The sequence below is a fragment of the Amblyomma americanum genome, chromosome 1, assembly GCF_052857255.1.
Source record: "Amblyomma americanum isolate KBUSLIRL-KWMA chromosome 1, ASM5285725v1, whole genome shotgun sequence".
Classification (NCBI taxonomy): domain Eukaryota; kingdom Metazoa; phylum Arthropoda; class Arachnida; order Ixodida; family Ixodidae; genus Amblyomma; species Amblyomma americanum.
The window spans coordinates 20618392-20635568 of NC_135497.1; the positions used below are offsets into that span (position 1 = coordinate 20618392).

Sequence of the window (17177 nt, forward strand, 5' to 3'; positions counted from 1 at the left end):
GCCCTTGCCCATTATAAAACTTATTGCCACTCTGCCATATTAAAAGTGGAAAGAAAGCAAGAAAGTGAGCAGCAATCACTTATCACCCAAATGTTTGTAATAGGCCTTTCGTGCATTAGTTTTGTACCTCTACATGCCTCCTGTAACACCCTTAAAACAAAATGACAAGTGAATTGTTTCAAAGGGACTGTAAATGCTGCAGAGGCCGCAATCTAATGCCTTGACTGTAAAATGTGACTGATAAGATGCACTAAAATGGCCGAAACGTACTTGTTTGCAAGATTCATGCCTTGAAAGAGCATTTGCGAGGTTGTATAATTTATTGTCATCCTCAAAGCACAATTAAAAGCAGAACAACTAAATGCAAATGCAAGACACCTGGAAGATGATTTATGCTTGTCTAATATTTACACAATAATATTTACACAGCATAAGCTGCCATCACCGATGGCTTGTCTTCTGCTGAACAAGCACTTATGCAGCTGGCTTGCTCAGCAATTAGAGTTCTCGTGGCGTCTATTGTGACCTCTAAGTTCAGAAATCAGCTGAAGTCCTGTTTTCAACAGATCTTCAGATCGTTGCATCATCTGTGTGTATCTTGCCTCATGGACTTGGATGGGCTCATTAAATATCTGTAAAAGAAGACAAGAACCCCATTATGAGAATACAGAAAAAAACTATAAGGAAAGGAAGAAATAAGGTGGGATGCCTGCTGGTTAAAGGGTCCCTGAAAAGGGTGTTTGAGGTTGGCCGTACAAGACCTCAAAAGCGACCCGATAATTTACAATACAATTTTTAAAACTGCTCGCTTTCGCGCCTAGCGGCAACCTGTGGTGCTGAGCTTTCGCCCGAATCCGCACTCGTAACGTCATGTGGCGCTCGTTACGTCAGCAGCAGAGTGCTAGCATTGGTTCACGCACGTCGGCAGCTGGCGGAGGGGGCGAGTGCGAGGGGCCGGCGGAGGAGCGCTGACATTTCAGCGTGCAAACAGTGACGAGAGGAGAGGGAAAGGCGCGAAGACGCGGAAATTCAAATTTTGACTTCAGATAACTAAGATTTTACGAACTGCATCTAAAAAATTCTTCTTGGAAGATATTTGTGAAGCGGCGTAATTTAGCATCCTAGGCACATCGCATCTTTGTTGAGACCCCCTTTCACAGCCCCTTTAAGAATGAACCTGCTTTTATTGTGACCACTACAGAATATGGTTTATAACATGCAGTTGTACAAAACCACTCCCGCAGTAACTTTTTTAGCATTATCATTAACTGTCACACCTTGTGCTCCATACTGCGCTCGTGGCAAGCTAGGATTTGAGCACAAAGAAATATGACAATGCAACTGCAGTGGTGACTAACATTAGTGTTGTTCAGCTGCGTGGAGGGGTAGTCATTGATCTGGTAGTGCCTCTTTATTCCTATCAGCTCCAAGGCTGCCTTAAGGTGGGCTGCCCACTCTGCCTGGCTCCAGTGGATGTAGCCTTTTGGCAGTTTCTGCACGTCCCCTTTACGTGGGCTTTCACCTGAAAAATAAGAGCACAAAAAGTATGGACCACTAAAACTCAGTGCAAAACAGCTTTCAATCTGCTCACACCTGCTTTCTACCTAGTGCAACTTAAAACCATAACACAATGAAAAATAAAGTCAGTTTGCCAGCCAGTAATATGCAGCAGTCATTATACTGCCTTCCACAAGGGAACTTTAACAGCGATTAAAAGGCCAAAACAAATCCACCAAGAAAGTGATGCGGCGAGAAGCAGTTCGAACAGGCTGCTTCACCCAGCTTGCTATCTAAAACAAAGCAACAGCAGGTGGAGAGGCTAAGTGGCAATGCCAAATGTCAAGGAAACAAACAAACATTAGCAAAGAAGAGTTTAACGTGGATGTAATGAACCTGAGAAAAGTCCACGCGGAAACTGCATATAACGAAAAATTGCGAAGACTTGAAAGGACAATGTAAAACAAACTAAAATAACAAAAATATATATGGGGACAATTAGTTATCAATATGCAATGACAATATGTTAGCAAAGGTCTTCCACTTGCTTTTAATTGCTTCTCTACTCCTTCTTATGTTCCCATATTTTCTTATATATACTTTGCCATGCATTTTTTTGTTCATTAAAGGTTCTTCAACTGCTGAACAACTTTGCTGTGCTCTTTGCCAAATCCTTCGCAGTCCTTTTCATTTTTGCAGCCACGGTGTATGCTTGGAAGAGGCTCTGCAAACCCTGCTGGACGCTTTTGGGGGCAAACCCAGCTTCGAACACCTTGGCCTGCAAAGGTGGTTTTTGTTGTGTTTACATGGGGGTCGAGCGTGCTTCCTGCCTAGTGTTCGGCCATTTTGGGATCTCAACGCTCTGAAAGATGACCCAGCTCAACTTGAGCAATTGCTCCTTTGCTAGGGGTGGCCATCTTATATGGAAGTGGTAGCCTTGTTGTAGAGCGACTGCCTCGCATTTGGGAGTTGCTGGGTCCTACAACCAGTGCCACTGGGCACCCACTGGTTTTCTAATGGGTACAAGACCTCCCCTGGCCTGGGAAAAAGGGTCTGTGACCAAACTGTTGCATTGGCAGGTCAGCGACTCATTAGGTCGCGAAACAAATTAAATCTTCCCAAGCGGCAAAGCCCGCTCGCCAATTTCGCTGTTCGTTTGGTTCCTCTGTGACCTTGAAGAGCTGGGTGACTGGGTGCCGCCTGCCTGTGTGGCAGGTGGGCTACCTAGGTCACGTGACCTTGTGGCATCATCACAACCTGTCCTCCATGGCATTTCAATGCTACTGCATCAAACGCTTAAGGCGGAGCTTTAGTGTCTCCTCCAGTCTTTGCCTGAAGCCTGCATGACCATTAGAACAGAGCTTCGAACTGAAACGGAACTGAAAACGGATGTGCTATGATCTGGCGATGCACTTCATGTGCTTGGTAGGAGCTTTTCAGGTGGCCCTTCTGGGCCAATGTATCCATTGTAGCAACATTGCTGTCCTTTGGGAACAATACTAACATTCCTTAAAGTGGATAATTCACAAGGCATGGCATTTTGACACGAATTGCTCGGTGTGAAGCACATGCCAAAATGGAGGTGGAAATCAACTTTGCACTGAACTCCATCACTTATCAACAATGTATGAAGGTTTTAACGTGACTGCACTAAAGGTCCCGTTCGGTGGAAAAATCGGTGTCGGTGTTGTTGTGACTAGAAGATCCTGATTGGTCGAGAGGGTAGTGAGGTAGAAAAGCAGCTTAGCTGAATTGAAATAAGGTGGCTAAGCGGTATCGAACTGCTACCCTCTAGGTTGGGAGCCGGGCAAGCAAGCTCTACACCACCGAGGAACGTTCTTTCAGCAGAATAAATGCAGACCTTGTACGAACACCTCACACTGCATAGAAGGTTAATTACATTACATGAACACTTGGCTCAATAGGGTCACTAATTAGCACTAGCACCACCAATTTAATCTGTGAACATTGCAGGTGATTTAGCTCTGGTTAACACTGGTCCAAAGCAAAAAGCTGCATCTCCGTGGCTACGTTTGTGGTCGAGCGACTGTTGGCTACCATAGATAGCCATACTGAAACAAACACAGTAGTAGGCATTTTTTTATTTAGACATCTTGCTTTCTTCGAAACGACATTAAAGGCGCTCACACAAAACAGTATATACAGTAGCCGACGGATAATACGGACTCCAATAATTCGGACTTGTAGAATATTTCGGACCTCGATGAGGCAATGTCAGTAATCCCATAGAAGCGCATATTTGCGACGGATATTTCGGACTTCAAAAGTCCGAAAGTTCGATTTTTCGACTAATTTCAGTCCCCTGCGGGCCAAAATCGGCTTTGCGCCGGCGCAAAAGGCGCCATCTTGAATTGAGGTGGATTTGTGCTGCAGTTGGATTGGCTTGACATAATTTCGGTACCTCATTGTTGCCAGTAGAGGTCCCTGCGATCTCTGACAATTCGAGGCGGCAGCCGGATTGTCATTGACGTCAACTCGCTTTTGTAGCCGACGATGCCGCGGGCGGTTATCGCTTGTCCCATACAGTGAAAATTGGTTCTTGGGGGAAGTAAATTGTGCAGGAGCTATCTCACATATCGGCGGGAAGGGACAAAGAAGGGACTGAGAGAAGAAAGGTAGAAAGAGGTGCCATAATGGAGGGCTCTGGAATAATTTCGACCACCTGGGGATCTTTAACGTGCACTCACATTGCACGGCACATGGGCGCCTTTGAGTTTCGCCTCCATCAAAACGCGGCCACAGCAGTCGGGTTCCAGCCCGGGTACTCCGGATCAGTAGCCGAGCGCCCCAACCACTGAGCCCCCGCGGTGGGTCTCATACGTTCGCCATTCGCTGTTTCGTCACTTGGGTTTCTCTGACCGCGTTCGCTGACAGCCGTTCGCTGTTTTGTGATTGCGTCCGGCGGTTCCGCCGCTTTGAACGAAAAGTGCCTTATCTTTGCGTATGTTTGACGAGCGGTGTGATGCACACTCGGGTTATGGACAACATGACCCTAGCAGGTCCGTCAAGGAAGCGTGGAAAGTATTCCAACTAAATGCGGTGACCTTACTGTCTAGCGTGTACAGTGAAAGCACAACTTTGGTGTAAATACAGGCGCAAATCATCGCCAGCAAGAAAAATTTTCCGCAAGGTAAAATCAGTGACATTTTGAAGCCGATTTCATCTCAATAAAGTGATTTTTTTGTACCTCACCGATTTTTCGGACTGTTCGATTATTCAGACCATTTTTTGGGTGAAATGGTATGCAAAACAGCGCTGACGGACGGGATGGAAGAAGGCGAGACAGACACATGCGCTGAACTAACAACCAAATGGTTTATTGCGAAAGAGGGGGCAATATAAAGCATAGAAGGGAAGAAGAAATGCGGTGCAAAACATGATATGGCATACATTCCGGATATCATCACTGATTAAGAAAAGCGATCTCCTGTGGGAATAGAGCCACCGATGGTTGGCTTACACATGAGTTGCCTAATGCATGAATGTAAAAGGCCTCCGATATCAGGCGCGAGGTATGATCGTTATATTTGGCGATGATAGTTTTTTGGTTCAAAAACGCCTCACATTCTTCGCAATCTGCGAAATGAATGACCATATTATTTCGGCGTGACTTGTTTTCAATGTCTTTCGCGTGTTCGCGTAGCCGATCGTTGACGCACCGTCCGGTCTCTCCGATGTAGAAACGGCCGCATGACAGTGGGACCTTGTACACTACACCACAGCAACAGTTGACAAATTTGTTTCTGTGTTTCTTGTGACAAGACTTCTTTCCACTCCCCTGATTCACTCTCTTGCACAGGCCTCCCAACTTGTTCCTGGCAGAGAAAAGGAGCTTTACGCCGGCTTTGTTCACAATCTTTTTCAGGTTATGCGAAACTTGGTGAACATACGGAATACATGTTATGTGCTTAGTGTCCAGTTTGCGCGTCTCCTTCTGAATTCTGTATTCTTTTAATATCGACTCTGCTATGCTAGATAAGATCTTCGTCGGGTATCCCGCAGCGGTAAGCCTAGTAACCTGAGCGTCAAAGCTGGCTTGGGTCTTATGTGCACATGATCTAAACAGAGCGGCTTTCATGCATGTTTTCGCTATCCCGCGCTTGACTATCTTAGAGTGGGCCGACCGGAAGGGGAGCAGGCTTTTCTGGGAGCGCGGGGAGTATATCCAACACACATGGTCACACGATAGCACAAGTTCCAGATCCAAAAACCTTAGTTTGTTGTTAGTAGGTAGCTCTGTGGTCAATTGTAGGTTGTTAAGTTCAGTACTGAACACGTCAAAAATCTGAGCAACAGTTTGTTGGGCGTTACTTTTGCGATAAAATACTAAAAAGTCATCTACATAACGCATAACCTTAACAACGGTGCCATCCAGCTTGGCTTAAGTTGTCTATCGCACGAAGCTAAGAACAGATCGCTGAGAACGGGAGCGAGGCTGGATCCAATACAAACACCTTGTTTTTGGATGAAAAAACTATCATCAACTCTAGCAAACGTGGACTGTAAATAAAAGCGGAGCAATTCTAGAAACATGCTAACGTTTATACCACTAGAGTTCTGGAACTTGGTGCCTCCGTGACGGTCCTTGACATCCACCGAAAACGCGCCAACGTAGGCAGGACACTCGTTTTGAAGGAATTCTGACACGGTCTCCGGCTTTCTGATGAGGAAAGGATCTTCAATCTCAAGGTGCGACAGGCACTTCTGCAGGAACACCGCTACCTCGCGCTGCCACGTTCCTCGTTCGGACACAATGACACGGAAGGGGCAGCTTACTTTATGCGTCTTGGCACTGAAGAAGACGAAAAGGCTAGATGCCTTCAACGCTTTGACGGAAGAGGCCAGTCTTGAAAGTCCAGCACGCTCACAAAGCTGTACTGCCTGCTCTTGCACTCTCGACGGCTTGACAGTTTTCACTTGTCTGAAGTTTGCAGCGACTGCAGCTTGAGCCTTTTCCTTGTAGAGGTCGTTTACCACGAGATGCATCAAGGACGGCATGGATTCCCTACCCCAGGAGACGACAAAACCACCCTCTTTGTCCGACTGAACGAGCTTGACGCCAGCGTCTGAGGGCTGATACTGCTGCAGTGAGACGGCGCGTGCTTCCTTTCTTCACCTCCTGGGGTAGGGAATCCACACCTTCCTTGATGCATCTCGTGGTAAACGACCTCTACAAGAAAAAGGCTCAAGCTGCAGTCGCTGCAAACTTCAGACAAGTGAAAACTGTCAAGCCGTCGAAAGTGCAAGAGCAGGCAGTACAGCTTTGTGAGCGTGCTGGACTTTCAAAACTGGCCTCTTCCGTCAAAGCGTCAAAGGCATCTAGCCTTTTCGTCTTCTTCAGTGCCAAGACGCATAAAGTAAGCTGCCCCTTCCGTGTCATTGTGTCCGAACGAGGAACGTGGCAGCGCGAGGTAGCGGTGTTCCTGCAGAAGTGCCTGTCGCACCTTGAGATTGAAGATCCTTTCCTCATCAGAAAGCCGGAGACCGTGTCAGAATTCCTTCAAAACGAGTGTCCTGCCCACGTTGGCGCGTTTTCGGTGGATGTCAAGGACTTGTACTACTCCCTGCCACAAAGCGCGGTGATCGCAGAAATCAGCAAGTGCATCGACCGTCACGGAGGCACCAAGTTCCAGAACTCTAGTGGTATAAACATTAGCATGTTTCTAGAAATGCTCCGCTTTTATTTACAGTCCATGTTTGCTAGAGTTGATGATAGTTTTTTCATCCAAAAACAAGGTGTTTGTATTGGATCCAGCCTCGCTCCCGTTCTCAGCGATCTGTTCTTAGCTTCGTGCGATAGACAACTTCAAGCCAAGCTGGATGGCACCGTTGTTAAGGTTATGCGTTATGTAGATGACTGTTTAGTATTTTATCGCAAAAGTAACACCCAACAAACTGTTGCTCAGATTTTTCACGTGTTCAGTACTGAACTTAACAACCTACACTTGACCACAGAGCTACCTACTAACAACAAACTAAGGTTTTTGGATCTGGAACTTGTGCTATCGTGTGACCATGTGTGTTGGATATACTCCCCGCGCTCCCAGAAAGGCCTGCTCCCCTTCCGGTCGGCCCACTCTAAGATAGTCAAGCGCGGGATAGCGAAAACATGCATGAAAGCCGCTCTCTTTAGATCATGTGCACATAAGACCCAAGCCAGCTTTGACGCTCAGGTTACTAGGCTTACCGCTGCGGGATACCCGACGAAGATCTTATCTAGCATAGCAGAGTCGATATTAAAAGAATGCAGAATTCAGAAGGAGACGCGCAAACTGGACACTAAGCACATAACATGTATTCCGTATGTTCACCAAGTTTCGCATAACCTGAAAAAGATTGTGAACAAAGCCGGCATAAAGCTCCTTTTCTCTGCCAGGAACAAGTTGGGAGGCCTGTGCAAGAGAGTGAATCAGGGGAGTGGAAAGAAGTCTTGTCACAAGAAACACAGAAACAAATTTGTCAACTGTTGCTGTGGTGTAGTGTACAAGGTCCCACTGTCATGCGGCCGTTTCTACATCGGAGAGACCGGACGGTGCGTCAACGATCGGCTACGCGAACACGCGAAAGACATTGAAAACAAGTCACGCCGAAATAATATGGTCATTCATTTCGCAGATTGCGAAGAATGTGAGGCATTTTTGAACCAAACAACTATCATCGCCAAATATAACGATCATACCTCGCGCCTGATATCGGAGGCCTTTTACATTCATGCATTAGGCAACTCATGTGTAAGCCAACCATCGGTGGCTCTATTCCCACAGGAGATCGCTTTTCTTAATCAGTGATGATATCCGGAATGTATGCCATATCATGTTTTGCACCGCATTTCTTCTTCCCTTCTAAGCTATATATTGTCCCCTCTTTCGCAATAAACCATTTGGTTGTTAGTTCAGCGCATCTGTCTGTCTCGCCTTCTTCTGTCCCGTCCGTCAGCGCTGGTTTGCATACCATTTCAACATGAACCAACCAGCCCGACTCAGCCCTCTCATTGAATTTTTTGGGTCCCTTCAAGTCCGAAAAATTGGTCAGCGACTGTATTTAATATAGCTTCGGCGATTTTTACAAGTGTATTACTGCTCATCGTATGTGGAGATATGCAACCAAACCCTATTCCAAACGACCACGCACAAACCCTGCAGATAATTTCAGAAAGCCAATTTGAAAAAGAAATTGGTTTTTTGGGGAAAGGAAATGGGGCAAGGTGAGACAGGCCCAATGTGAGACAGGCAGTTCCTTTTCTTAAAACCAACTTTATTTCCCTTTCCTTCCCTTACAGAGGGATTCCTACTTCCACCAAGATATGTGAGACAGGCATGCTTTCCTTTCCTTAAAACCAATATGGGCTAGCGAGATATGTGAGACAGGCAAGTGTCATTTCCTTGTTTGACCTCAAGGTCAAACTTGGGGGCCTGCTAACCCTTTGAGAACCTGGCATATTAAAGCTTTTCCCATCAATAAGGCAGTACGTGATGACAACAAGTGTGTTGATGTTTGTGAAAGGGTGTGCTAGGGGATCCCCAAGCAACCATAGGAACCATTTAACATAATCACAACTATAGTGAACTTACAGGACTGCAGACACCTTCAGTATACGAATTTCAGTTCAGTGTTTTTGTCATTTAAACGATGCATTAGATATTAGAAAACACTAATCACCATGTGGTAGTCGCCTACGACTGCTAAATATTTTATAATTGGATTTCTTTCATGCTCTTTCGGTTTCATTACCGGAACGATTGCTGCGAAAAGTAGTTGGTGTTTAGGCATGAAAAAGAAAGCAATATAATCGCTGACACGCAACTTTAAATCACTACAACATTTAAGTAAGCCTGATTGAAGAGCTGGAGTGGCAAAAAGCAATGTATCAGGAGCTATATTACCGTTTTTTTTATGGCTCAAGTGACCTAAACACTAAACTAACTATGCGTCACAACCATTGTTCAGTTGATGAAACCAAAACAGCATCAAGAAGAAACTCAATCATAAATTATTCAGTGGCCGCAGGCGAATACCATGGGGTGATGCATGTGTACTAATGTCTAACGCATCATTTGAAAGAAGGAAAACACGCAAGCAGAAATTTACTGTCTATACTCCGTTCAGTGTCCCCCAAGTTTTTTCTTTTGGACAAAGGTTGCCACATGATGTGGCTGATCCATGGTATATGGGGAGCGCAAAAACGGCCCAAGGGACAAAGAAAGACGGACAACACAGGCGCTAACTTCCGACTGAAAGAAACCTAGGCGACCAAGACGAACGTGGACCGTGAGGGGAACCAGGCGCATGCGCTCGGAAAGATAAAGAAAACCAGGTGAACGAGGAACAACGGACATGCACGACTCAGTTAATCTTTAAGAAGGCCAGCTCTCTTTTCGACAGGGAGATAGACGGCTTGCTGACACATTTGTCTTGCAGGGCAGCGATGCGAGCTGCTTCTATAATCTCGCGAGTTAACTGATCCCGGTGTCTGGCGACGATTGAGCACTTGTCCAGATATGGCACACAACCACATTCCTTGCAGTGTAAAGCCAGATTGCTGCCAGTAAGTGTTCTCAAATTATTATTGTGCTCGCGAAGTCTCTCATTTTAGCACCGACCACAATAATAATTTGAGAACACTTACTGGCAGCAATCTGGCTTTACACTGCAAGGAATGTGGTTGTGTGCCATATCTGGACAAATGCTCGATCGTCGCCAGACACCGGGATCAGTTAACTCGCGGGATTATAGAAGCAGCTCGCATCGCTGCCCTGCAAGACAAATGTGTCAGCAAGCCGTCTATCTCCCTGTCGAAAAAAGAGAGCTAGCCTTCTTAAAGATTAACTGAGTCGTGCATGTCCGTTGTTCCTCGTTCACCTGGTTTTCTTTATCTTTCCGAGCGCATGCGCCTGGTTCCCCTCACGGTCCACGTTCGTCTTGGTCGCCTAGGTTTCTTTCAGTCGGAAGTTAGCGCCTGTGTTGTCCGTCTTTCTTTGTCCCTTGTGCCGTTTTTGCGCTCCCCATATACCATGGATCATCGTTACCGACTCGCCCAAATTTCCACCCTTGTGGATGTGGCTGATACTGCCGTAGGAAAGTAAAAGAGGGGAATGGGGTGTGGGGTGTTAAGCGTGGGGGGTTGGGGTGGGGGGCACTGTTGCACTACAAGACTGAACCCGTCTAAATCTCCTGGCAGAAAATGTATTTTCGTGAAACTGGTACCTCCGAAGGTTTGTTTTTGAACTCTTTGCCATTGTGTGGAAATTTGCTTTTCAGAGCTACTTCACGCCAATCTAAATATTTCTATGTATAAAAGGACTGCACCCAAATGAAACGAGTTTCCACGGCCCTTAAAAATAGTAGGGGAGCGCGAATATTCGAAACTTCGAATACGAATCGATTATGTTTGATATTCGATTCGTATTCGAAAATTGATATTCGTGAATTTTCGAATATTCGAAAACTCCCGAATACTCGCCAGCGGTCGTATACTGCGCATACTTTCATAAATTCGACCATGGCAAAACGACAATATCTGGGCAAATTAGGCGATAATCTAGTTAACAACTAAGGAAAACAATACAGAGGTCCTATCCCCTTCCTTCTCAGCCGTTTATCACGCGGACCGACCGCATCCCGATGCCGCAAGGCTTCACCTCGCGAGAATTTACCCAAGTGGGCTTTCCCACATATCACCCGTGCTGCGAACAAGATGGCCGACGGCCCGCTTCGAGCAATCGCGCTTTTTGAAATCGCGCTTTTTTAATCCTTCCGTAATACGTTACATATTTAACGCCCACATCCGAAGAATGCGTCTTGTCGCCTTCATAAATCTCCGAGCGTGACTTCCGCCATCCCGTTTTGTAAACTACGCTATGCGGGAAAGCCTACTTGCGGAATGCCGGGGGAGCCTCCTGAAGGGGCGCGTCGAGTAGTCACAATAGGGCAAGCGATCCTGTTAAAATCTCACCTCTTTAGCGGCGTAACGGCAGGCGCGGCAACAATCGGAACGCCTCTGTCGCTAGGGCAAAAAAATAGCCTGGCTGCGTAGTTTCGTTTTCTGAGCTTCACCGCTGCCCCGCGGCAACTTCAAATGACGGCCCGCGCATTCGCCGATAGTCCTATCCCAGCTCCGCGCGGCTCATTTATTTTTTTTTAAACCACCTCGCAGCTCCGACGCCAGTGTGTGTTCCCTGGCCCCTTGCTTGCATTTGTGTTGTTCTTCCAGCACTCCAAAACGGGTGGCTCGTCACGGGCTTACAGGTGTAAGTGCTATGGAGCCGCCTCAAAAGGCCTTACTGCATCTTCAGCATTTTCAGCAGCATTCTTTTCTCGGGGGGGGGGGGGGGGGGGCACAGCAATTTTATTAACAGAGGCCTTCGGATGAACCAGGCATTTCTTCCAGTCCCTTGAGCTCCGAATGAATGAGGTTTAATAGTCGTCATACTATTTTTTTGTTGCCAGTCTTGTCATTTTATGGATTTTGTTTTGCATGACCTCATTATAGTTTGGATACTGTTATGTTAGTATACATTTCTATACAATGTTAAATGGATACAAGTATACAATGTTAGTATACAAGTATACAATGTTAGTATACATTTCTGTGCACATCACTATTTTAATATGGTACTGAGGCAGTCTAGATTTGTTTATTTTAGTTCCAAAGACCATACACTATTTTGAAAAAAAAACAAGGGCAACAACGTTCGCTTGCTCATCGTTTTCTGAAATTTTTTTTGTACTCAACAGATATTCGATATTCGAAGTCATTTTTTCTTCATATTCGTATTCGATTCGTATTCGAAAATTTCAATATTCGCACACCCCTAAAAAATAGTTTTCTAAAATCAAGAGTATTCAAGGATTTCAAGGCCTGTGTGAACTCTGGACACTACAGAAGTGGAAGCTGCAGAGACTGCTACATTTGCTGCGGCGAGGTACCAATAAGGAACATTACCATATTTACCCTAGCAATCCGCCTTTTTCACAAGGTGTGGTGCCATGTGGGCAGTGGGCGTAAACTGGTTGAAAACAAACACATTGAGATGCAAGGGTTCCACGATGCACCAAGTGTGCCGGCAAATGGCAGGTGTGTGCTCAGCAGCTGCCGCTAGTCACTAACAAGAACTGCGCATGCGCAGGAGAAGCAGACTTTGTTTTCCACCGGGGAGCAGGAGGAGGAGAGGCACGCATGCAAAAAGCAGCAATTTGAAAAAGGCAGATTGGTTGAAAAAGCGCCCATGCAGGAAAGCCAAAAATCTGTATGGTGAAAGGACTTGCTTACCGTCGTGGTTGGAATCGTTCATAGGATTGTGCGCTGGAGTGTTGCACGAAGATGAGTCCGTATTCACACTAGGGTTTTCCTGGCACGGCTGGTGGAATGCCTGAGTGTTCTGGAAAGACAAAGCAGGTAAATCTTCTAGCGAAGATATGAAAAGCAACAGTCAGTTTCAAAGTAACTATTTCCTTCGCATAAAACTTACTACAGCGTTTGCAAGCAATGCTTATTGTAAGTACTCATTAAGCATCCTCAGGCTCACTTAATTTCAATCATGATGGGCAGGATGGAGGGAGGGACAAAAGACAAGAGGAGGAAGTGGGTATTTCAGGAAGGTCAGATAATGCAATGCTGGACAGGTCACTTTTCCTAGCTAAGTGCTGAAAGCCAGCAATTGACTGGACCAGCAAACATGCAACAAATGTTACTACACAAATACCAGCACCCAAAAACACTTTTCTTCCCAACTTTAGTACACAGTCTCTAGCAGCACCTATGCTCAAACTAGACAAAATCAGTCTCTCTCAAGTTACTTGGTGTTATCCTGTTGTATCTGATTAACAGGTGCCCAGGATCTACAGGTAAATGTCTAAATAATGAATGTTTACAGTGTAACAAGCAAACATTTTACAGAAGTGGTATAGAGTAGAGCACATCTCTGCAGAGGCATCATGGTACTGCTGTGCTTTCTCGAGACTGTCCAGGTGCGATAGCCTGGTACCTTTCATTTCACTGCAACAATGCCGAATGAGCTGAACACTGATGCTAGTTTAGCGGCTGTGCACAGGCACATCTCTTCTGGAACACAGTTGTCTTCGTCGTCGCTGGAATCACCCTCTGGGGCACCAGCTATTCCGGCCACAATCTCCTAATCAGCGAGGTCAGCTACAGCCTGAACTTCGCTGTCAGCATTGATGAAGTCCTCAACGGTAAGTTCCGACGGGACGACGGCGGAAAAATGGGACAAGTCACAAAACGCGCCCTCCAAGCATTCATCGTCATCATCCAAACCTTCAGGACATTCATCTCCAGCCACTTGAAGGCCTGCCTTGCCGTAACAGTTGGCTACCATGGCCTGTTTTACGTCGTTCTAAGTGCCGGTAATCATCTGGATGGCGCCGAGCAGGTCATCTTGAGATCACTTCCCATGCAGAGGTTTATAAGGAGCCGCTGAACAAGTCGCCTTCTGTAGCCTAACTTGAAAGTCTTTATGAAACCCTGGTCCACGGGCTGCAGTCTCTCTGGTTTTCGGCGGCAGAAACTTGAGTTAAATTTTCTGCAGCTTGCAAGTCGTTTGATGAACCGAGCAGTTGTCTAACAGAAGGCATACTTGGCGGCCCGACCTGCCCAACTCGGCGTCCCAAGCCTGCAGCCATTCAGCAAAAAGTTGGCATGTCATCCAGGCCTTTCTATTACAGCCGTAGTGGACGGGAGGCTGCTTGCAATACTTGAAGCAGCGCGGTGACGTACTATTTCTGATAACAAACGGGCGCAGCTTGCACGAGACATTCATGTTTGCTGCAAGCAGAACCGTCACATGCACTCTGCTCACTTTCCCGCCATGACATGAGCTCCAATGGAGATTGAACGTCTGATTTGGCAGCATTTTCTAAAAGAGATTAGTTCCATCAGCACTGAAGACTTTGGCAGGTGAAAACTTTGCAGCGATCTTCCGCCACTCCTCTGAAGGCCACTGCTGCATTTCCTGGCTGCTGACAGCCCCACTTTCGCCTGAAATGGCTTTTCCTACAATGCCGTGGCAGTTTTTAAACCGCTGCAGCCACCCAGTGCCACCGCATAAGTTTTCGCCAAGAGCCGTGGCAAACCATTTGGCCTTCTCCATTAACACGGAGCCATCCACAGGGATGTTTTTCACTCGGACTTTGAGAAACCACGCACACAACACCTTCTCAACTTTGTCGAAAACAGCAGGACGCACACAACACGCTCCCGAGTGAGTTTGCTCACCTGCTTTGAGCGTGATGTCCTGCTTGTTTTTTAACAGTGTACTTAGAGTGCTCAGCGGAATGCCGAATGCGTGTGCCAAGGAGGACTTCTTTTCGCCATTCTCGACGAGCCAGATCACCTCAAGCTTTCTCAAGATTATTTCTCTTTTTTATATCCGTAGGTGCCATAGCTCATTAGATGACAGCAGTCATGCACGCTGCAATCAGAGCACTGAAACAAAGACACGTAAAAGAAAAATGCGACAGCCCTGCACTGGCCGATGGAGTCGACTGGCGTCGGTCGAGTCGAGGAGTCAGCAAAGGAGGAATGACAAAGGCACACAGGGAAATAGAAAACTCCACAGAAATGCGTCGTTGGTGCTAGTTGCACCAGTCGTGGGGCGCCGTGGGCGTAACCACTGCCTGGCTCTTTCCAGTTCTCTCGTCTCCCTCACCAGTGAGGAGGCACTGCCCTCACTTACGACTGGTTTTCTCTCTTTCCCGAGGAGGCATGGCTTGCAAACGTCTCCGCTGGCCCTCCGTGCCGCGCGTTGTGTGACCGGAAATTCAAGTGTCTTTCGGGAAAGTGCACCTCCCAGAGGCCCGGGGCAGCGTTCGAAATATCGAATGGCCAGCGAAACTGGAGTTCGATATACTACGGAACTGTCCTACACTTTTGCATAGTATTTTCAAGAGGATAATGTTTTGAGTTCGATATAGCTAATAATTCAAAATATGCGGGTTCGACATATCCGGGTTCGACTAATTCAAACTGCTGGCTTGGTCCCAGCCAACACCCATGCAAGTCTATGGCACTGGACACTACGCGTCTCACACTGGTTGATTCGAACAGCTTCGGAAGGCCACATCCAGGTATGACTGTTGCCAACAGGCATAACACAAAATAGCAGGCTCGGTCTCTAACATTAGTTCGACCATGCAGTTTCAGTTTCACTTTTCCGAGCTTAGCACCAGCCTGCACCAACTGCAGCTATCGGCCACACATCAGCCAGCAAACCGAGCCCAGCAGCGCGCAGTTTCGGATGTTGACTGGCGCTGCTGCCAGTTTCCCTAGCTTCCATCCTTGCGGTTCTTGTAATCCTCCATTCCACTGAAACTGCACGTTCATCACGTGCCACTTGCCCTTCGCGTAATGAAGCTTCCTCACACGCGACGCAGCCGCTTGGCGGGGGTTCCACCGTATTGCCACCGTTTCGCACTGTGAAGGATGCCGTGGAGGCCCTCAACATTTTGGAGCAGTTCTATTTTGACACACCCAATATTGTGCATGCAATAAAGCATAGGTGGAAATCTGAGAACTAATTGTTAGCTGTACTCATCTTAAACAAAGGAGACCACGGCCCAGTTATTCACCAATTAAATTCATCATGATGCAAGCAGCTCTTGTTAGTTTTTCTCGGTCATTTGATAATTAGAGCTTTGGATAATTCTAACGTCTTTTCTGGTCACTTTAAATTTGAATTAACAAGCTTTTATCGTATAAGATTCGACACTGGAAGGCATTCTTGTTTTCTTATTCGTATTCAAAAATTTCAATACCCATACACCCTTACTGATTACCTAATGCACAGTGCAATTAAATGTGCAGTGCAATTCAACAATAATGAGAAGACAAGAATATTTGATCGTTACAGCCAATTATCGTTATATCTGGACAAGCAAAAAAATTTTTAAAAAACACACACCAAAGAACGCACCCACATAATACCCCATGCAGGTAGGTTTATTTACTATATTTCATCGTGCAATGAATCCACTTATTTCCACAAAATTCGACAAACTTTGGGGGATGGTTCAGTAGATAAGAGGGGGAGGGAAGCAAGTTTTTGACACTTTTCTTTTTGGGAGATACCATGAATGATAGCGCTTGGTCAATTTTATGGTTACACCCTTTGTATAGGACAGGGCATAGTACACTGCCTAGAATTTGTGAAGAATTTTTTCGTTGATTTAAAAATAAGAAAAGGCCGCACACAATGCCCCCTCACGAATTTTGCCGCACTGGACCATTTGCAGCACTTATATCCAGTTTCATGCCGCTCGCTTCAAAGTATTTTATTTTGCAAAACTTTCAGAGTAACTTTTGCAGTAAACACCTTCCGGGCGACCAGAATTATATAGTATCCATTATTTTATTTTATTTATTTTATTTTATTTATTTCATTTATTTCATAATACTGCAGGCCACTGCTTGGCCCAAGCAGGAGTGAACATATAATGTTACATAACCAAAAGAATAAAGTTATTCAATATTAGCAGCACACGGAAACCAAAAGAATAAAACCAAAAGAATAAACTTATACAATGTTAGCAGCGCACGGATACCAAAAGAATAAACCAAACGAATAAACTTATACAATATCAGCAGCACACGTATACAAAACATACATATAATCAATATTAGCAGGTAAATAGACGATTTAACGCAT

At 46.0% G+C, this 17177-nt stretch overlaps 1 protein-coding gene and 1 long non-coding RNA gene across 3 annotated transcripts in view; both read right to left on the reverse strand.

Moving 5' to 3' along the window:
* LOC144131161 (uncharacterized) overlaps positions 1 to 17177 on the reverse strand; it is a 279476-nt gene that overhangs the window by 16740 nt on the left and 245559 nt on the right. The window lies entirely within an intron of this gene.
* The window catches only part of LOC144110734 (cytoskeleton-associated protein 5-like), an 80462-nt gene continuing 63660 nt past the window's right edge, over positions 376 to 17177 (reverse strand). The window contains exons 24-26 of one of the 2 annotated variants that reach the window (XM_077643808.1): positions 12788 to 12896; positions 1359 to 1522; positions 376 to 632 (exon numbers count right to left, since the gene is read on the reverse strand). In XM_077643808.1, coding sequence (XP_077499934.1) covers positions 492 to 632; positions 1359 to 1522; positions 12788 to 12896 — 414 coding nt within the window. In that variant the 3' untranslated portion in view covers positions 376 to 491. The remainder of the gene's footprint in view (positions 633 to 1358; positions 1523 to 12787; positions 12897 to 17177) is intronic. The other variant, XM_077643814.1, reaches the window with a different exon arrangement.